At 26.9% G+C, this 23,404-nt stretch overlaps 2 protein-coding genes across 3 annotated transcripts; one reads left to right on the plus strand and one right to left on the minus strand.

Moving 5' to 3' along the window:
• Window positions 1-336: 336 nt before the first annotated feature.
• On the plus strand, window positions 337-3,110 carry LOC113385079 (A-kinase anchor protein 10, mitochondrial-like). 2 transcript variants are annotated; one of them, XM_026622887.1, is made up of 3 exons: window positions 337-482; window positions 663-776; window positions 1,205-3,110. In XM_026622887.1, exons 1-3 carry the CDS (start codon window positions 458-460, stop codon window positions 2,977-2,979), a joined length of 1,914 nt encoding a protein of 637 aa, XP_026478672.1. In that variant the 5' UTR covers window positions 337-457; the 3' UTR covers window positions 2,980-3,110. The 2 variants fall into 2 exon arrangements, with proteins under 2 accessions (XP_026478672.1, XP_026478673.1); XM_026622888.1 differs by lacking the exons at window positions 337-482; window positions 663-776 and adding an exon at window positions 913-1,043.
• Window positions 3,111-5,330: 2,220 nt separating this feature from the next.
• LOC113385405 (G-protein coupled receptor 143-like) lies at window positions 5,331-12,953 on the minus strand. Its single transcript, XM_026623252.1, has 9 exons — window positions 12,720-12,953; window positions 11,571-11,721; window positions 10,546-10,645; window positions 10,064-10,161; window positions 9,174-9,352; window positions 8,233-8,365; window positions 7,092-7,283; window positions 6,777-6,870; window positions 5,331-5,476 (listed from the first exon to the last, which is right to left on the minus strand). Exons 2-9 carry the CDS (start codon window positions 11,715-11,717, stop codon window positions 5,391-5,393), a joined length of 1,029 nt encoding a protein of 342 aa, XP_026479037.1. The 5' UTR covers window positions 11,718-11,721; window positions 12,720-12,953; the 3' UTR covers window positions 5,331-5,390.
• Between the last annotated feature and the right edge of the window lie 10,451 nt (window positions 12,954-23,404).

Genomic DNA, 23,404 nt, shown 5'->3' on the forward strand with positions numbered 1-23,404 from the left:
TTATTATTTTTCTTACATATTAGTGAGCTCTAGCCAGGTTTTACTAGTTCCAAATAAGATTTAATAAAACATTTTAAAATAAATTTATTTATTTTAATATAGTATAGTTCACTTTTTCTTTGACAGATCACGAAAGAAAATTAGGGAAAATTATGGAAGAAAGACCGGCGTTTTGTGTTTATTTATCTATGGGCGTCGTTTAAATAAACATGGCCGGCGTTTTCTTTGTAACATCATATTTGTATGTTGGTACCCTGGTTGGGTGTTTTTGTCAGCTGTCAAATTAGCAGATTCTGGTTCCTCAACATTAGCTATCAAAGCTGATATAAAGGTTTATATACACATACAAATACATGAAACAGTGCGAAGCAGGAATTGCGTGTCAAATTTAGTTTTGACGTTTGTTGACATTTTTGTTATGGTCAAACTTATAATAATGACAAGATAATTATGAACGATGCTTCAATTTTGGAAGAAATCCGGTTTGTATTATTTCTAATTAATGAATTCATATTGTCGAATCATTCACCGTAAAATAGTAAAAGTTGTTTAACCTAATTACCTCAATTTTATTTTCACCCACAATCATCATTCATTTACACGTACTCATTGAAAAATGAAGATAAACATATTATTTTTTGTTAATACTAAATCTTTTATAGATCATAAACAAAAACGAAAACAAAGTTTAACAAAGGGATCGCCAAAAAATGGTCAGCTACCTACACGGCGAAATGCAAAATTAGGCGATGACATTGTTGAAATTGATGAACAGAGTGAGTAAATTATTATTATTATTATTATTATTAAAATTATATATCTCAGTAACCTGTTTAGATATTGTTTCTTTCTATATGAACAAAATTTAAATTTAAGTTAATCATATACAAAATTATGTCTTAGTACTGTTTTAACATAATGAATGGGATTCTTCTTATGTGATAACTTATGTGTTTTGTTACTAGCAACATAATAATTTGTGTATGAGAGAATAATTGATTATTGAAGAGGTTCTCATCTAGCAGATCTTTCAACAATGAATGGTTTAGTATTAAATACATAATTTGTAAAATATATCATCATTATTCACACATACAATTAAACTAATTCGAATAAGTCAATTATTAAAAATTATTAATTTGATTCTATTCATTGCCTACAGTTCATTATCATACCTGCTCTTGATACTTATGTATTATTGCAGATGGGCCTTATAAACCCAGATCCCGTCTCTCTAAGACTCTTCGTGAAGTGCTTATTGACAAAGATGCACTTGGCTACTTTATTCAGTTTATGGATTCCAAGTCAGTAGTAGCATTAATCAAATTTTGGTTGGATGTGGAAAGTTTTCGATCCGCAGCCACCTGTACTGATGAGAATGATGGAATGCTTTTATCACCTGAAGATCGTTCCATAATGAGCAGTATATCAGCAGATTTAAATTCACCTATAGACCACTTCGATGATGTTTTTGATTCCATATCAATAAAAGCTGTAGAAAACAATTGTAGTAAACCCTTAGATTATAAAAGTGAGCAGTGCTTCTTAAAGAATGGTAACAGAAAACGCAGGACATTATCTTGCCAATCTGATATTTCAAAGGTTGAGGATGATAATATTTCAGCTAGCACGGATTGTGATTCTTTGTACCTTACAGGAGAATCAGAAAATGATAATAAGTCTACTTATAAAACCATAGAATCTGAAAATGAGTTTACATCCTCAAATAAAATATTGGGTTCAGTACATTCTTTGCAAACGGATGTGTTTCAAACTGGTCGTGGTGCTCATAAGGAGTGCGCTAATGGATTTGATTGCATGAAATTGGAAATCAAGCGCACATATTCCGTACCTCAGGATTTTGAAGACAATCAGCTGACACGTACAATATCTATGAATAGTCTTAAGAAACGAAAAGATTTCTATTCTAGCATTCATCAAGATGCTATGAGAATATCAAAAAAGTATATTTGTGAAAATGCTCCTTATCATATAAAGTTACCAGATACTATTCGTAGTGAAGTATTAAATAAAATACAAAGTAATACTATTGAACCAGAGATGTTCACACCTGCACAAGAACTTGTATTTATGCAAATAGAAAATAATTATTTTACACACTTTTTGAGAAGTGATTTTAACACAAAACATCAAATAGATGTACTGACATCAGGTAATGTGATTCTAGAAGATATATTATTCAATGAAACAGCTTTGTTTCATTTTATGGAATATTTAGAACAAGAATCTCCAGTGAATCGTGATTTTATAGAATTTTGGTTATCGGCAGTTAATTTTAGGCAAACTGCTCATTATGATAATGAACAAATGCAAAGTGATGCCATGACATTGTATGATAAATATTTCTCTTTGCAAGCTCTAAACCCTTTAAATTTGGGAGATAAAGTTCGATTTCATGTTGAACAAAATATCTGTCGAGAAGAAGGACCTGCAATTACATGCTTTGATTTACCTTTAAAAATTGTACAGAATTACTTAGAAAAAAATTACTTAAAACCATTTCTAATGTCGCAATTGTTTTTCAAATATCTAAATGAACTAATAAATTCTATAAATACAAATCCATGGCCAAAGTTTGGCCACAGAAAGAGTGGCTCTGATGCCAGTAGTGAAATAAGTGTAACAAACTCCACTGTGCACAAAAATTGTAAAAACAAATCCAAAGATAAATTTGATATGAGTATTGAAACCAGAAGCATGACCGACCCGGATTCACTTTGGCGCAGAAAGCAATGTGGCCTTAAATTTGGCCATGTGAATAATTTAGGACGGTTTCAAAGTGATTTGGAACGGGAACCTGAATCAAAGAGCAATTGGCGGTTATCAAAAGCTATGAAGCGATTTGTGAACAAAAAAGATGTTACTAAGGAAGAAATAGCTTGGCAAGTGGCAGAAATGATTGTGAAAGACATCACGAGTTTAACATTAAACCATGAATTTAATGATGATCCTAGTTGATTTTGTAATCTATTCAAGTGGGTTTGTGTATTATAGTGTTGTTATAAATGTTAACAAATTAGGTTTAAGTGAAAAAAGAATAGTTTTCTTTAAGAACAAATAAGTGTGAAAAATATGATATACTTTATTTCTAGGCCTGAAATGCTGTTGAATGTATACATTTGAGAAGAATTATTTGAAAAATAGTTCTAAATTAGTGAGGAATGAATATTATAAATTCATTTTGCTTATATAATTAAATTTTATAATAATTTGTTTTCTGATTCTAAATTTTCTTTGTTGTTATTTAAGAATTTTATGCAGTCAGGCTATGAATTTATCTTCTGAAATATTCCATAGCATGATCTCACTCCAAATTCTAATGTTAAAATTATCTAGTTATTTATTCAATGTTTGCAATTTTGCTTTTGACGTTTATGTGGTTTATATAATAATTTGAAGATAGTCATAGAGAAAGTATTTTTGGTTAGTGATTTGTCATGTATTTGAAAAACTATTGATTTATGTTTATGAAATAATATATTGTTATTAATGTGATTAGACATGTTTATCTTAGGACGACAAGTTATGAGTTTTTCGTTCAAATAGTAATAATTAAAATAATAATGTTTTTGAAAATAATGTTAACTTGTCGTTGCTATTTTCATTCTGCTAAAAATTGTATATCATAACCTGATGAGGCAACTTCTATTCTCTAAAATTAAAATTATTGTTATTATTATACAGGGTGTCCCAGAACTCAATGTCAAGCCCAAACAGGTCGATGTTAGTCATAACTATCATAACAAAAATTTAAAAAAAAATCACATAGTTTGAATATCATGAGCTTTTAAATGCAGCCTAGAGCTTTGATGTAAATATGACCTTTTTTTTTGGTATTGTGGTTATATATTATTAACTTCGTTCATAATAGCTTGAAGCTTTGGATTCGTAATAGTTAAAAATAATTCTAGGACCACAGTCAATAATAAACAATAAGATTTTTTGTAAACTATGAATTTATAATTTTTTAAGTAAGTCGACTTTGACTTTCAAAAAAGTTCTGAAATGTGTTGGCAAGTTCCTTGAAAACAAATATGCCACTATTTTTGACTGTGGTTCTAGAAATGCTATTTACAATTACTATCCCAAGGCTTAAATGAACAAAACTAATAAATATTAACTACATTAACCGAAAAATAATCAGGTTGCTCTTGAAAATTATAATATTTAAACTACATGAGATTTTGAGTTTTTTTTCTATTTTTTGATGATAGTTACGATCAATATTATCACCCTGTTTCGGCTTGAAGTTGAGTTGTGGGACACCCTGTATAGTCACGTATTATATATTACATTTAGAATTATTTTGTAATCCTCGGATCCTTAAGTTATTGAGCATATCAGCACATAATATGCATTATTGGAAAATAATTAGTAAATCAATATTAATTCAAGTAGTGCATTGTTTTTAAAAAATGTTTTGATTGCCATATCAGGTTATGGATTTATATCATAAAGATTATGATTTATATTTGTATGTTGGCTCGCAGGAAAGTTCGAATATAATCCACTCCTTCATGATTTTTTGAGACATATTTTGTTTAAAATTTCTGAAAAATCTCTATCGTCAACTTCAACATTTTAATATACACAGTATTATTAATTAATAAATCTCTTTGAACGAATTCAAACACTCACAAATTAAGTTGAAAAATTAATTGTTATATTGTTAAGCTTGTATATTCTCTAAGTACTAAAGTAAAATTATGTTTATTTATATTGTTTCCACGTCAACAAAACATATTTTTTCATATACACAAAATAGTTGAACTTAATAATTGTTAGAAATAGTGATGCACGTATGGTACAAAAGTTCTTAAAGCTGCAGAATCTCATATCAACGGCTATTTAATTAGTACACAAATAAAATATTACTCCATTCCTTCAAATTTTTGGTTACAAAAATACTCAATAACCTAAGCTATTTTTAAGAAGTCTAGAAATTTAAGTTAAAGTCAAAAGAAAAATATTACGTGTTTATATTTTATGTACTATATAATAACCTACTTACTTCTATTATCAAATTCAATGTACTATTATTTGTGATTTATATATTTTTATTAATGAATTATTTAAAAGCATGATCGTATTCCTGCATTTTTAAAATGCATATGGTACTGTGTATAGAGTGATATTATATATATAATAATAAATAAAAATTATATTTGTATTAAAAATATAACAAATGTGTTTTTACTGTATCAGCCTGCTTTTTTAAAGAATGCAAAAGAAACTATTTTTATTATATTTATAAATTTTACCAATATCGCCAATAAAATAATGAAATAAAATAACAGAATAAAAAGATATAGATTTTAAAAAATAACGATTATAATAACATTAACATAATAAAATACCTTAAAAATATATCACAAATAAGAACAGCTATGATTCACACTCCAATATGGAACTTCTCTAGAACTGGCAGTTCCCAGCAACGGAGTACTTTCATCTTCTGAAATAATTATTTAGATATAGATATTTCAGTGTATATTTACATTTAAGAGATTTTGAAGCATTTATTCGTTATTTAAAGTATGTGCGTGTTTCTTTCTGAACAATCCAGCCTGAATTTAAAAAAAAAGAAGTGTTTGAAGGTGCACCTTGAACGTGCTATTCATTTGCAACGATTCGGAACTAGAAACATTCCATCATGTAATATTTCTGTCAAAAATCGCGTATTGTAGATATAATGATGGACAATATTTTCAGTTTTTTTTACTATGATTTATATTTGTATGTTGGCTCGCAGGAAAGTTCGAATATAATCCACTCCTTTATGATTTTTTGAGACATATTTTGTTTTTGAGATAGTCTGATGATTGATCCGAAACGTTGCTAATAAATACCACCAGAGCCGGTCCCACCTGCAATGCATGCAAAAAATGCGGGCGCACGCCTTAGAGGGCACCAAAACGAGATTCGGATATAAAATTTATAACATAGTTTTTTCAATGTCATTCAAAAAATATATTATTTCTTTGCATCTTTTATAAACCTTGAACAATATTTTTCAAATTTAACGTTGAAACAACAATCTGACGATTGGAAAGTATAGACGAATACATACACTTACGATATCAATTAGGAGAAGTGTACGATGCAATTTTAGATATTTTAAATAATAAAAAATTAAATTAAAATAATACAACATGAAGTACCAATGTTATGTTTAACAATTAGAGGCTGGAATTTTCTTTCTCTATGATTTGCTCAATAAAATAAATCGCATAAAATCCCCAAAATAAATAAGCAAAATATTTGAAAACCCTAACATTAATATTACACATGTGTTGGAAATAAATAAAAATTTAAAAATATTCTTGCAAGCAATAATAAACATACTGAAATTTTTGGATGTCCTAAAAAGTTTGGACTGAACTTAAGAATTTAAAAATAGCTTGGTAGTGCGACAACGATAGAAGGCTACAATTTGATTATAAGCACCTGCAAATCGCATTGATCTTCTTAATAAATTTAAAATAAATGTATTTTATGCGCATTTAGGTTAATCCAGAGTTAATATAAATCCAGATTTATTAAAAATTATTTAAAAAAAATTAACGTAAATAATAAACTGTTCAAAAAGCTAAAATAATATAGGTGAAGGCGCTAGAAAAAAATTGGCATGCGGGCACTGAGCACTTCAGGACCGGCCCAGACACCTTTTTGTTTTGGATTGAGTGTTCAGAAAATAAAAATAATTCCGGGATTTATTAAATATATTTTAGTCTTACATTCAGCATTGGTCTTACCTTCAACAGCTTCATCTGCTTTGCTAGCACAGCAAGGAAAAGACAATGAGGCTTCGGCGCTCCTCTGCTTATAAACAACAGCATTTATAGCGGCCTTAACGAATAGAAAAGTCTTATATAGTATAATATTTCAACATAAATAAGTAATAATTTTGATTATTACTTAATCTACTATATAATTTTATCGACAAACAAACAAATTCACTAATTTTGTATTAACATTTTAAATCGTCTTTATTACGAATCGTGATCTTGAAATATATTAAAATTAATTATCAATGTTATTTTTTAATGTACTAACATTAAATAACTTACTTGCAAGGGGTTGGTAACTGCCATCATATACCAAATAATGAGATATATCAAGTAAGGCAACTCCATATAATCATCTAACCATATGAGAAAGCCATTAAATATGTTGGGCGTCCAGCAAACGTAAAATGACATTATCATTATTAGAAATTTTAAGGAAACGCTGTTACTTGCATGACGCTCCTTATTCGTAACCTGCAATTTGTAAATTAAAAACGGTAATATTAATCAACAAAGGTAAATACATATTACATAAAAAATATAGATTAAAAACGGATATTATCAAAAAAATATATATTATTGAATAAATGTATATAAATTGTAAAATGTGAGCTTTACAAAATAAAAGTATTGGTTGCATTATTGACTACAGATAAATATCTTTAATATACGTAAGCATAACTGTATGCTAACTACATATTATTTTTTAGATTATTATAAATTTAGATTACTATTGATATGTAAATGATGTATATGGCTAATTTAAAACTGGCTAAATGAATTCTTATTAAAGAGAAGCATATATAATTACATTATTAGTTCTTACTGATTTTACCAATACACGTAGTTCAACAATATTTTATATAGCCATATTAACAAAAAAAATTGTGTACTCAAATTTGTTTTAATTTATTAAAAAAAATTTTTTTTTCAATGATTTTATTTAATTTTATGACCAATATAACTGAATTGCACTACAGTTACGCTCCAATTATTTTGGAAAAAGAAACATAATTATGAAGTGTAATTAAGAAGTGTGAATGAAGAGTGAAAAAAACAATGTAATTGATACTTGTTTGAATTGTATAATTGATCACCCTATCTAATGAAATATACATAAAATATATCCAAATAATCTGTATGCAAATATTTAAAAATAATACATTTTTAATTTGAATAATAATTGTTAATCTGGTTAAATCTCAAAATATGACATAATCTTCAACAAATATTTATATAAGTTTAGTTTATGAATGTTCATTGAATAAATTTTTGATGCTATGAGTTTTTATTCTTAACTGCAAAAATAAAATTACATAACTTCAATTTAACGTATGAATATTAAGTAAAACAATTTATAAAATAATTTAACTGCATAAAAAGTGCAAAACAATATGAAAACAAATGAATGAATTCTTTTTACCTGTCCGTTTGTCAGCACGAGTAATATAAATACTTCCTTGGATGATAAATAATATAATAAAGGATTTAGCAGCATTATCAACATTATTGGAAAATAAGTTGCAAGGAATGTTGTGGCGTTTCGAACAGTATAACTAAAAGAAATTTGAAACATTAATATTAAATATTAAAATAGTACATGAAAATTGAACTGATTGATATTACACAAATTACATTTTCTACGACTAAAAGTTAAGATGATCTGCGCTTCTTTATCAGATACAATCGATGACGCAGATATTGTCAGGTTTTGCGTTTGAGTTGATCACACGTTAATCCTTTGTATCTTTAATCTCAAGGGATTAAAAACAGTAATTAAAAAACCATTATGCCGGATAAATAAGATAATTTACAGAGTATATAATTTTATTTGCTTGTATATAATTTCTTGTAATGAATATCTTGCAATAAGCATGTTTCATTGCACATCATTCCCATATGCATGCATTGATGTATGTAAAGTGTTAATTACAGATTGTAAATTTTGTTTAAATAATGTGGCAACTACTAATGGTTATTTAACAAAGGAAATTCTTCATATAATATGAAGATTGTTAATATTACCTATCTAAATTATCAGCAAAGGTGCCCATAGGGTCAATATTTTCCCCAGTTCAAAAAAAAATATAAGTGTTCAATTAATGTTAATTAAAATGTAATGCAAATTAGAAGTAAAAATTATTCTGACTTCTTCATGTTTCACAAGCAATTATTTAACATTATTTGCTAAAAATATATTTAGTTCACTAAGAATATAATCCCCTTTAATTGTTTCTTTAAGAAATGAGTTGAAAGAAAGGAGCCACTCCCACATATTTAATGAAAAATCAGCCAAATGATGAGATATATATATATATATATATATATACATAGTATTTTTATTTACTTTGATAAAATATTTACTCATAATTAGTGTAGTGCGGGGTCAGCATGGACGAGCAGGTCAGCACTGCAGGCAGCAACCAGCAAAACACATGAGAAAGAAAGACGGCTGGTGGCTGACTGCGCAAAGATCTTCTGACATCCAGGGCGTACACCAACGTCCAGAACCATGTCGACGTGTAGAAGTATTGGACCCAGATCTAAAAACAATAATCATGAAATTAGCTTGCGATATATGGGGAGATGGTAATATTCAGAGTAGGCCATCCTCAATTGACCCAAACGCCAAAAAAACGTGTCGAAAAATTTATTTCTTCAGATGTTTTAATATTATCTCTAATCAGTTTATATACTAATTACTCTTTTTATCTTTACGTAATTTTACTTGATTATATAAATTTAATAAAAGCCCCGTAACTCGCTCTGGGTTTTCGTAAAACGTGAAACAACTTTAGAGCCCGAGTAGATTTTTTATGTTTATTCCATGGTTGTCCCAAATTGGTTACCAATTTCTCATATATACATATACCAAATAAAGAGATACAAATACGATTTTGAATGTTAAGGGGTTATAAAATTATTTTAATGATGGTTTTGTAATCTGAAAAAATAATATCATCAGAAAATTGTGACCAATGAAAGATATTCTTATGAAATGCGATTTGCCAGATCAAAATTCTTAATAAATATAAATAATTAAATCCCAAATAAATGTTTTTAAATGTATATAAATATATTACACTGAAATTCTAATGTTTGACGAGCCAAAATTATCTTGCATCGCACTCTTTTTTTTTCTTCTAAGAAACATAATTTTCAGCGGTTGAAAATCGGGTTCTAATCTTCTGTTTTCATATTTTAAAGGTAAATTGAGCTAATTCGGTACAAAAAATATATGTATTTCTACTCACCGATGAAACTATAGAAAATAAAATACTGTAGTAGTTGTTGTCTAGATTATTTATTTGCTTGCTCAGCAAGAGATATACGATTGATCGCGCAAAAACACCTGAAAATAAATTATCGAGTTAATGAAAAATTATATGTAGGTAAGGTAATAATCATTTATGATTTGGCAAAATTGTATGAAATTAGGTATAAAAGAGGTTTTGACTTGTAAATAAATGTTTAAATCATTGCACAAACTTAATAATTGTTTTAAATATTTATTCAAAAATAATTTGAAGATAAAATATATACATTTTCTTCATTATAAGAATATAACATCCTTTGAAAAAAAAAAATATAAATATAAATATTTGCTAGAATTTTTTTTAACTTGTACTATATTAGTATCAAATATTCATTCTTTGGGTATATTTTCCTACGGTGTTAATGAAGGTTTGTGAATTAAATCGTTAATGAAGAAAACAAAAATATTCTAAATAATTACCTAAAGCTGCCATAAGATCTGCTACTGCTAACCATATTATGATTTGTCTACTCCTACATAGTTGAAACCTTCTAAACTGAGTATAATTTCTCGGTAAAATCTAAAAATAAATTCAGAAAATCTAATATTAATTGCAATATTGAATAAGTAATTTTGTTAGATAATAACTAAAAATGCGAAACAAATAATTACACGTCATATAGTAAATACAATATGCATAAATAATAACAAAAAATAACAACAATTATTTTTTTATAAAGATCGATGAAGTTATATTTACTAAGTATGTGTAAAAGTAGCTTTCTGCGTTCAAATGCTGATATATGTAAATAATCGATTTAACCAACAAATAGTCAATAAAACTTATCATTTAAGTCTATTAAGTCAATCAAAATGGCTTAATAAAAAACAAATGAAAATTACACCTAGTGTTGGCATAGTTTTCCAGAGTTTTTTTTTTTCTAATTAGTAGTTCAATAGATTTCGTTTATTCGCTTTTTATTTAAACTAAATCGTTCATACTATTAAACAGGGTATCTAAAAATGACTTTGAAAATTGAAAATTATTTTCTAACGTTTACTACAAAATTGTTTATCTATGTTTATTTAAGGCAAACCGTATGCGATTTGCGATCTATTGAATAGTTTTTAAATTTTCAAAATGGAATTAAGGATTTATTAACTGTGGTTGAATATGGATTCATGATTCAACACATTTTGTTTTAATTGATACTTTTTTAATTCTTTTTTGAATTTTAAAATTTAAAACTTAGTTCATACCTGCAGATCGTGAGAGTTTTCATGCACATATAATTAGTTCAATGTTTATGGTAATCTTTGACAAGTTAATACTATTTCAAAATAGTAAAAGTTTTTACTGTCTACTAAAATTTTTCAGTATTTGTGAACTGTAATTTCACTGTGAAACAAGTGTTAAAAATTTGTAAATCTACCGTTAGGTACTAGGAAAAAAATTGTATAATTATCATTAGCTGACATAAACGTTAAACATTAATTACAATTACCTGATATATAGCACCAGCAATTCCAAGAGATGCACATGACAAACAAACTAAATTGTACTCAAAAGATAACTGCGTTTCATTAAATTTTTTCAATAAATAATCGTCTGTGGAATTAAGTAGCACTGGCTGAATCGTTAGGAGAGACATCACTCTGCAAAATACAAAATAGAAATACACTCTTGGTTTTGTATGCAAATGCATTGTATTTCTGCAATGTTGAAAACATTTTAAATTGCAAACACAAAATTGTTATCAGAAATTCTGTTTAGAATACTGGACTAATATTATTGTTTTAACATTTTGATTAAAAGTTCGAAGTTCCACATATGCAGTGTGAGAATATTGCAAAAATGAGATTATTTGAAATAAATATGCAGCGACGGTTTAAATTGGCAATAAATTAAGATATATTAAATAATTGTTGAATATGTTTGAATAAATTTTAACTATTGAGCAGTTTCTTAAAAAAAATATTAATTATTTTTGAATTAACTAAAATTATGATATATATTTGCAAAAAAATTCTACGCGTCTTTTTCATTATTTTATATTTTTCACGTTAATTTTACATTGGAATTAAAAACATTCGTAATGCCAAAGTTAAACCAATTTTATTTCTATATTTCCGGAATAATCTACCAACTTCAGTAATTGCCAGAACAACAATTTTTTCATTGTCTATATTTAAAAAATTTAAAAAACACACACATATATTTATATATGTATATATATAAATATATATATATATATATACATACATATATAATACACATAAACATATATATATATATATATATATATATATATAAATATATATATTTATATATATATAAATATATATATATGTGTGTGTGTGTATGTGTGTAGGTGAGTGTGTGTAATTGCTCTGGTTTAATTGTTGCTAATAAAGAATATAATATTATATACATATTTCCATTAACAATTATTTTATGGAATAATAAATATCTATTATATCATAATTGACCAGAAAATATAATTCATAATTAGCTTAGAAAATAATCTGATATTAGAATTTACAGTTGTAAAAGAAAATAATGATTATTTATTAAAATTGAAATTATTAAAATTATATTATTATTGAAAGCCAATAATGTAGTTATTGAAACAACGGTTCAATGAAATATTTACCTTAATTTAGTTTAAACGAATAATCGACTTCCGAACCGACTCATTAATGCACTAACTTCAATAACTTTCACATGATTTTTAATTAATTGATCATAAACTATAACATTAAAAACAACAATACAATAAAACAAATCAATTTAAAATTTCATTAACAAGTTTCACTATAATTAAACCATATTAAGCCACAGATTATTTGCAAAATCTATATAAAATATTTCATTTGGCTAACATAGTGTCACCAGCCAAAGAATGATTTTGTGAGACTAAAATAGTGTGAAAATATTCCTGAAGATGTTTTCGTTCAGGTAGAACTTCTTGATTTTATCTGTCATATTAGTACCTCATATAAACACTAGATTAGATAACGAAAATTCTGATTGTTATAGAAAAAGATATAGACGGAGAGCTAATAGTTCAGAATTCTCATAGAAAAATCATGTTTTATAAACGTGATATATATTAACAGCATGAAATGTCGTCTAATTTAGGAGAAATAGTGTACGACTTTTGCTAATTTTTAATTTACACGCCAATTATGAAAACGTAAATATTAAAATTGCAACAATAATATATCAAAATCTTGAAACTGTAAATGTGTTAATTCTATTTAAATAGAATCAATTCCAGATTAGGCTCTTGCAACGTCTGTTAATATGATTCAGTAACAATTATATGTGATGAGCATTGCAGTGGATAAACTATATATTTTTGGTTAGCTGTCCCTTTCACTTATATACCAATTTGGATTCAATTAGATATTTTCATACCATACATATTTTTTATGGCAACACAACGTCTGCCGAGTCAGCTAGTACATATATATTTATATGTGTGTGTGTGTATAAAAATATTTTGTTCTATTATTTAATTTTTTGTGAAAAACACAATTAATACATGAATACATACATAATATTTGCAACACGTGAGCAAGAATGATATGAATAGACTATAAATAATCTTGATATTCATTGTTGAATTTAATTTTCAAGCATTTTATCAGATCAATTCTCGTAACTATTTCATATTTAAACGTTATATATATATATATATATATATATATATATATAATTATATATATATACATCTTTGAGTTATCTTCAATCTTTGAGCTGAGTTCATCATATACGTTGTTGCATAATCCTACAATTACCAAAATAAGTATTACTTCAAACCGCAATCTATAAATATACTATCAGTCAATATTTGAACTAATAATTACTGTTTAGTTATACATACCTACCACATAAAATTGCATAGATAAAACAATTTGTTTTTGAATCTATCTCAAAACATTTAAGCCTATATAATTACACCGAATACTATTTTGATGATTCTTAACAAAGATGATATCTGGTTAAAATGATAAGCAAAACGATCAAGCAAAAATAGTTTTTATCATTTAAATAAACTATTAGGGGGCCAATACTGTAACGGTTTTTGATCGAGATTAAAAAATTACTCCTAGTTATGTATACAATGAAAATATTCTGATTACTCATTTTACAACAACTTTTTAGTACCTTAAGAAAACTGGTATGCAAACCTACTTATAATAGTGATTATAATGGCAAATTGAGAATTATGCTTAAATATTAACTGAAATTAAATTATAATTATGAAGATGAAACAAACTAATAGTATTGTATTTGAATTCATGATTTAATAAGAGTGGATTGTATTTAGCTTCATACTATACTTTGCTAATGATGTTTTGCCATTTGTATACCATTTCTGGAATGATTATATTTAAGACTTAAAATATATTTTTTCTGTTAGTTTTTAAACAGCAATCAGAATCTAATAGTTCTTTGAGATATTTTGCTAATTTTTGACTTAACATTAGTCTGTTTGACAGATGGCAACCCAATTAATTGCCACATGTCTGTACGATATATTAGTATTACAATTTCTGTAATAGGGCGAATATTTTCATTGGTACAGCAATCTTGGTGAGAGCTAATTTCATTAGGAAGCACATTGTTATCTATATTTCCAAGTGAAAATCGTTGTCACTGTTGCCAGACAACAGACTGCTCGAAGTAGGTATCGAACCCGAGACCTCTGGATCAGAAGACACGAAATATAAAAATTCCTATAAAATAGTTTTCCGTGAATTTTTCGGCTGTTTACTTTTTAAATAGAACGCACCCTTTAAAACTTTTGATATTCATCAGTAGATGAATTCCTATTACATGCCTCTGACAAAATGATAGTTGCTATTGAACATACTTACGCATTTTATAAAAATCTATGTTAAAATGCATGAATAATATGCATAAGATATTGGATCAATTTTACATTAAAAGTTGAGTGATTAATATCGAAATGTCGGAACATTATAATTTCTGCAATAAATCAGTATAGAACAGTATTTTCATTATAAAATGAAATGAACTAAATTAGCTATAAATTTTAACCTTTATCCCAATAATGAATTAACACGCTTCAAGCAATCATCAGGGAGGGCGTGCGAAAAATCACGCATACCTCGCCTTTACATTTATCGAAGGTTTCCGCAACATTTGCTGTTTTTTTTTCAAATTAGTCATTGTTTTAATTGCATATAATGTAATTTTATAATTTTATATTTATGAGTCAATATATTATCATAATGTTTTTAACCTAAAACATTTTTACAACTATATTTTGGTAACTTAGCATTATTTGTTTCTAATGATTTTTTATGGAAAATAAACAATGCATAAAAATTATGACTTTTATATGGACGCATAAATCAAATTTATACGAACTAATAAATACCTGTTAGTATTGGAATAATTCGAGAAGCACCATTATTAAGGATAAAATTAAGAATTTTTAAAATTACCTTATAAATATTATTTGTTTCATCGTTTTTTTATTTTCATACTGCTATATTGGAATTTTTGAATCCTGTGGCATACTTGGTTACATATATGATTTGGATTTTTTTTTCCAGAAATGCATTAAGTATTTGTTATGCGATGTTGAACCAAATTTTCGAAATCATAATATATAGTAAAAATCTTCGAAAAAAATATTATAAAATATAAAAAAATCTCAAAGCGTTTACTATTTACTAGCCATATGTGTTTAAATGTTCAAATGAAGGCAATTTATAAAAAATACCAAGATGTCTTCAAATACAATATTGATCATACATCTTTTTAAAATTTGGCCATATTTTTTGCAAGGATATTTTAAATTAATTTCAATGTTATAAATGAAGCCCAATTTTTGGAACTCTTTGTTAGTTAACTATCCTTAGGCATATATTAAATAATTTATAAATTTCGAAAAAATATTAACACAATTTTTTTATTGTCTTATTGAAAAGCAATCAGAATTAAAAGCTTCTGATCTACGAGGCATCTTTAAAGCAATATATGAACGTTTCAAATGTTAATAATATATCTATTTATTATATTAGAAGACAATTCAGTGGTTGTCCTTTCCAATAGTGATAATATATGTTAACTATATTTACTTAAAAGTCTATAGATATCCCTATTGATTGATATCTTGTATTTGAAGAATATATTCTGAAGAATATATTAATAGAATTTCAAGTAAAAAATAAATGACAATAGTAGAAGTAGCCTGTGTTACTTATAAGTAACACAGGCTACTTCTACTATTGTCATTTATTTTTTACTTGAAATTCTATTTTCACGTGGAAACAAATTTTAGTCCAAAGTAAAAAATAGATATCTCTATTGATTGATATCTTGTATTTGCAGAAGAAGTAACACTAGTTTCATTGTCATATGTGATTGAACTATATTGTCTTTAAATTTACTAGATGTCGAATATATATAGTTATAAATTATGCAATGAATTAAAAAAAAGAGATTGATATCAGTGGAACAGTGGTATTATGCAAGTAGTATTAAAATGTGATTGTTTTTTTAATTCACTCGACTCTTTGAAGGGATTCAGTCATTTTATCATTGGTTCAAATTCCCTGTCATCACATAATAATCACTAATTATTTTAAAATCCATTGCGTATTTCTCTAGGTATAAGCATGTGCAAGTGTTTTTTTTTTTCTATGTCCGAATTTGAAAAATTCTACGTTCAATCTGGAAAATGATTCAGAAGTAATTTAAAGGTTCGCCTGTAGATACGCCGTTAAGAGCGACGAGACTTGATTCAGAGGTCCCGGGTTCGATACCCACTTCGAGCAGCCTGTTTTCAGGCAGCAGAGACAACGATTTTTACTTGGAAATATAGATAGCAATATGTTTTCAAGTGAAAATAGTCCTTAATATGGCATTGCTGCACCAATAAAAAATATGAATCCTATCAGATAAATTCTAATAATACCATCTAAGAATACGAAGTAAGGAGTAGTATCAGCCCAACAGCTTATAGGTCCCAAGGTTCTGATTGCTGTTAAAAATTAAAAAAAGAAAAAAAAAGTAATTTAAATATATGGTATATAACTTGCTCTAATATTAGAATTTTATTGCCTTACCTTCACTCAAAAAATAACAAAAAAACTCACTTTTAGGGGTTTACAGTGACGTTGCACCTCAATATCGTGTGTTATAGATGATTGAATACAAATTTAGGTTTTGGGTCAGAAAATTATAGGTTGAGATCCAATGCTCTACATATGAAACATGTTCAAAAACGATACAAGTTATTTTTCTTCAAGGTTCGTTTCCGATTTCAGTAGAAATCTTATTTCGCCTTGGGAAAACGAACACACGAACACAAGAAACCGTACCAATATATCCTTTACAACGTTTTTCCCAACAAGAATTTATTTCATGTTTGAAACTAATTGAAATTCTAAATCAGATAATCAACGAAACGTAAATATATAAAGAACATCACATGCCGTGCAAGTTAGTTTGTGCAACGTATTTATAAAATCAATTCATAATTTGTTGTATCAATAGTTAAATGGAATTAGTTATTTCCGCGGTTGTTGATGATGTTTGTTTAATTTACATAAAAAGAGATAGCAACGAATGTTTACAATAATTGATTACAATCTATCTACTGAATAATCAATCAATTGTTGAATCTGTTTAATGAGATTGTGTTAGTTTTCATTGAAGAAATTTGTGTACTCCGAAAAGTGAATCTATATGCAAACATGAATTTAATTTTATCCTTTCTAACATTATGTGCAGTTGCAAATTTATCATTTGCAGGCAAGTTGTATAACGATTACATTTTTGCTCATAAAAGTAGCCCATACGATTTTGTACTCCCAAATGGTGTCAAAATACTTAAGGACTTCTACATATCAAAACCTACAAAGATTTTCAAATATGAGTTACATAAAAAAGATTTAGATAAAGATAATTTTGGTACAGAATATCAACAAGCAGATAAAAGTGATGAACAATTTAAGAATTATCCAGGATTATTTAATAATCACTTTTTTGCTAAACTTGGAAATTTAATTTTAAATAAAAAAAGACTTCTGCTATCAAAATTATTATCAAGTGTAATACCTATTAGTCATAAAGAAAATGTGGTACCATTGGAAACTCCTAAGGAAATTAACAAGTGGGATATTGACGATGAAAATAATAAATTAGAAGATTCTAAAATATTTGATAGTCCTGAAGACGAATTATCAAATTATAATTCTCCAGTTGAATCTGTAATCGAAGACGATAATGACAATGATTATTACCAAAATTGGGACTATTCAAGTCCACAGATTGAGCAAGATGCAGCTCTTGAAAACTATTTTGGAACAATAAAAAAGTTTCAAGATGTACCTTCTGCTTATGCTATAAACAACAATTTTGGAGCAAATGTGATAAATAAAAATCCGGTACCAACTTTTGGTATATTATTGACTAAACCCAAGTTCGAGGAACAAGAAAAATATTATTATCCAGGACATGCTAAAAATCCAAAGAAACAATATTTGGATAAAGATACTTCTAAACCGCAAGGCGTTCTAGAACACAAAACTACAGATAACAAAAAAGATAAATCAAAAAAAGTTCAAGATAAAAATGATAATAAAATAGATCTTTTACCAAAAACAACTGAAAAACCAGCCATTGTAGGAATTTTCGCAGATAACAAGAACGAAGGTGATGTTTTTGGAAGGAAATATATTGACAAAACTAAAAATAATATTTTAGATGAGGGAAAGAATTTAGATCCTAGAGAAGTATATGAAGGAGATAAAGAAGTTGTTCAAGAAAATATTAAAGATGTCGATACTAAAAATTTAACTCACAACAACGAAGGATTAAAGGATATTCCATTGAATGGAATATGCCCGAAAGGTTTTAGCAAAGATATTCTTGGAATATGTCGAGCAGTTTCACGTATATAATATATTAAACTATATAAAGTCAATGAAAATATATTATTAGAATAATATCTATTTTGTGATACTTTGATTGATTAATAAAATTACATTTATATCATTTATAAATTATTATTATATTATATATTGTATCAAAATATATAATTATAAGGGTTAGCTACAAGATATTTTACTTGAACATTTTTAGAGGATTGAATTTTGATCTGAACTTCATCCTTCATATAAATATTGATCATTTTGGAAAAATTGTATGAGCTATTAGATCTGAAATATCCGTTATATATATTTTAAGTATACTTAGTAAATCCGTATTTCTAAGTAACAGCTTTTATGTGATTGAGTTGCTAATTACATTTGGCTTGTGAACACATTTTAGTGAAAATGTTTATCTAAAAATATTTTTGTTGACTGAGAATTTTACTATAAACTAGGAGTTGGACATATAAGTCTTGTACTGACAATCAAAGCGTCTACTATATTTGCAAATAAAAGATCAGTCATCAACAAAAACATTTAAATATAAACTTTAAAATATCTTTTCTAAAGAGAATATCTTTCTTTTATGCATTTTTGAGCTTTTTATGTTTACATCATAATAAAAATTTTCTTATTTAAAATGAATGTAACTAAAGTTTTAAATAATAAGTAGAGTGTGTATGAGTTTGTGTAAGTGTGTATTTAATAATTCTGCATATTGTTTCTACAAATAGTAAATGCGAAACAAACTATTTGCACAAAAATTATATTATATTGTTTCATTCCAAAAAATATTCCAGAAATATTCCACTTTTGATTTAAAAGACGTACTTTGATTTAACAAAGATCTGACAACAGGTTTTTCCTATATTATATATATGTTTATATATAATAAAGAAAAAATGTGTATATATACATGTTTTATATAAAAGCATCTAATCTTTAAGAGGTCCAAAATTTATTAAATTATTTTTAATAAAGCAAGAGTCATTTTATTATTTTTAATAATAACTAGTATAATAAATAAATATATATATAGCATATATATATATATATATATATATATATATGTATATATATATTTATATATATATACTAGCTGACCCGTAAGTCCTTGTCTTGTACACACGTCCACAACTCAAAAATTCAAATTTAAAACATGCTATAGTAATATATACCATCTTGATAAAAGTCGTTTTTAATGTTATATACAATATCATATCAAATTTACTTATTTTACGAAATTTTTGTTCTTAATTTTGTAACAAATATCATATCATGAACAAAGAAAGGTTTATATACAAAGAACTGAAAGTTTCTTAGTTAATTAATTATATGATACAAATTATCATTGTATTATGTAGGAAATTATATCTTTTAAGCAAAATGAGCAATATTATTTTTGGATAATAATTTTTGCAAAATTTAGGATACCTATATATAAAAATATATTGGAAAAACACAGCAAGGGTACGCCTCTTTTCATACTCTACTACTTATATATTTGAGTAAGCACATTTTATTATAAAGTTTATTTTGTAAAATTGTGCTAATTTTTTAGTACAAACATATATATATATGTATATATATATATATATATATATATATATGCTCATTTATTTGGAAATGATAAAACGCAATGACTTGCAAAGTCTAGAGTTGACTTTCAATTTTGTAATATTTTATTATTGTGATTCTATTCGATAAAATTAATTTCAAACTTTTTATCATATTATATGTGTGCACCTTGATATATATGAGTAAATAAAAAATATTGTACTTTCATATATATTTTTAAAAAGCAATCCTAAAAATTCCATATAGCTCGTACTATCATACATACAAGAACCAAATACTAAAAATTACATTATATGGTAAAAAATTACTTTATTCAAACATTTATATCACATATAATACAATTAGATACCAAGATTCTATCCTAGTCAGTTAATATAACTAACCTTCTTATAATATAATAATAATCATTTATTATAATAAAAAAACTATAAATACAATAAATACTATTTTCTAGGTGATTCTTTGCGATGTAATACTGGCAGTAGAATAAATATGCTATACATATAACTAATAATAAATAATATAATTTGCCTTAAAGAGTCCTATAGTTATGTTATAATCACATTTTTGAGTCTATAAAATATAAATAAATAACTTTTAATCACTTCAAGAAAATTTTCTTCACCACACAGGCCTGCAAATTCCCCTTGAATCTTGCTTGTGACCTTCCGGACAATTTTCGTCATAGAAAGGAGCATTAAAACCAGTATCAATAATTTGTCTTAATAAATTATTTCTAATTGTGGTTGTCGTTAATTCATCATCAAAAATTGTGTATTTTAAATTTGAATTATTTAAATGCCCATTAGAATTTTCGTATTCCACCCGTTTTATATGTTGATCCGGATAATAAAATCCACCAGCAGTAGATTTTTCTGTCGTCGAATGAAAATTTCTGAGATTATCGTCATTGTCATCCAATTTTGCAATTACAATGTCATCGGGAAAATATATTGAGTCATCCTTTGATTTTGCGTTATCAGTATTGTACAGAAGTGACTTCATATTTTTTGATAATTCCGAATTGGGAGATGCTTTGTTCAAATCCTCTGTATAAAATACGGGTTTATCATTATCTTCATTTGCGTTGGGTAACAATAATTTTGAATTGAATTGCTGCCTTTTGAAACTATCAGGAATTTGTAGAGCAAAACCTGGTTTACCAATCTTCTGAATTGGACCTTGATCAAAAGCAATAGAACCTAAATTTGCTTCTGCAGACAACCCACCTTGCTGGTTGGACTGTTTGTTGATAGTCTCAGCCTGAGGCAACTGGAAGGAATTCACTGTCCCTTGTTCTTGGTGTTCACCAGGATACCTAATCTGATCGTCTTTCACTACATTAGCACTTCCTGAATCAAAACCGCCTCTGGAAGCTTGCACAATTTGGCCGAAGTTTTGAGGATTCACGATATCCTTAGGAACTACTTTGTAACCAAGTTTATCCAGCATGAATCTTAAGTATGAGAAATCAACTGTGGCATATATTGGTTCACAATTAATTGGCGGCAACCTTGGTGGTAAAGGAGGATACTGGTAATTGTATGGGCCAGGATTTATTAGTCTTGAGTTGCCGTAGTAATTTATTTGTTGACTTTTAGCCAGAAAAAAGGTGGAAAATATAATGAAACACAATATTTTAGAATTCATTTTGTAGCATCCAAGAAATTGCAGTAAAACCGAAGTAGATATTAGCAACTTTTTTATTAGTTTAATTTATTACTAAAATGTTCTTGAATTTGAAAAGCACAACTTTCACACAAAATATCTGCTTGAAATTATCCTTATATCCTCGTAAGCACTATTTAATCAAAAACAAAGAAAGAATTTATTTCCTATTTATTGAGTTCAACTTGCTTGATGATGTTCACACAATGCACCGACTATGAACAGAATAAATCTTTTGTATAAGTACATCGGTATTTAAACAAAAAGTTAGCGATGAATTATGTAATGTGTGAAATACCTTGATTCTCTTCAGATACGCGTACGTACATGTGCAAAACGTATCATTAGTGGTATTGTAAATAGATACACGTCACAAATATACATAGAAAATACATATACACATATAAATATATATATATATATATATACAAGTATATATTAACCTCTGCCTATCGACTTTTACATATATGGCCATTTTTCCTGGAAGAGATTTAGACAGTGTGACGTCACAATGTCAGATATTGCAAACGCGGATTCATTTTTTTCACATATGGCACAGAATTGACCACGCATGATGACATATGCTATATAGGACATACGCTAAATAAATCTATATTTTATTCAAAGATATGATTTCATATTATGAAAAATGCATATCATTTGAATTATCAAATCTTTTATCATTGTTCGACTTGTCAAAATGTATACAAACAAGTTCAAATTCGCATATCGGTGAATATTCTTGTGAAATACAAGTTGAAAATATGGAATTGTAATCATTTATAAACAAACTGAACATTTTGTTTAGTTGATATCTCATCTAATTGCTTTGTTTAACATTTATAGCATTTTTTGTCATCTCTTAAATTGGCTCAGAATAATATATTTTCTGACATAGTTTTGAGAGAATTTGTATAAGCCTATAATTTTTTTCATCACCCAGAGAAAGTTAAAACAAATGTTAAGTAGTGGTGTACCTTAAGGCAAATGCCATAATTTACCAAAATTTAGTATAAACAATATTTTTTGAAAATTAAAAAAAAAATTAACAAAAATATTTCCCCAAAAGTGTTTCGTCAACACAAGCACAAAGTTTTCGAATTCAAAGTCATTCAAATCGGATGCTTAGATCTCTCTACTAATCAGCACATTTCCCTATCAATAGGAATCGAAT

This window comes from Ctenocephalides felis, unplaced genomic scaffold, assembly GCF_003426905.1.
Source record: "Ctenocephalides felis isolate EL2017-DRISC unplaced genomic scaffold, ASM342690v1 CF-g0.4_SCAFFOLD_03571, whole genome shotgun sequence".
In the NCBI taxonomy this organism is placed as follows: domain Eukaryota; kingdom Metazoa; phylum Arthropoda; class Insecta; order Siphonaptera; family Pulicidae; genus Ctenocephalides; species Ctenocephalides felis.

Bases quoted from the DNA above. Each gene is read 5' to 3' on its own strand.
- LOC113385079 (XM_026622887.1), top strand. From the start codon at position 458: ATGCTTCAATTTTGGAAGAAATCCG. The intron at 483-662 runs GTTTGTATTATT...AATCTTTTATAG, and splicing joins TCAATTTTGGAAGAAATCCG to ATCATAAACAAAAACGAAAA. The intron at 777-1,204 runs GTGAGTAAATTA...GTATTATTGCAG, and splicing joins TGTTGAAATTGATGAACAGA to ATGGGCCTTATAAACCCAGA.
- LOC113385405 (XM_026623252.1), bottom strand. From the start codon at position 11,717: ATGTCTCTCCTAACGATTCAGCCAGTGCTACTTAATTCCACAGACGAT. The intron at 10,646-11,570 runs GTAATTGTAATT...ATTTATTTTTAG, and splicing joins TTGCTGGTGCTATATATCAG to ATTTTACCGAGAAATTATAC. The intron at 8,366-9,173 runs GTAAATATTTTA...AATTTCTTTTAG, and splicing joins CCGCACTACACTAATTATGA to TTATACTGTTCGAAACGCCA.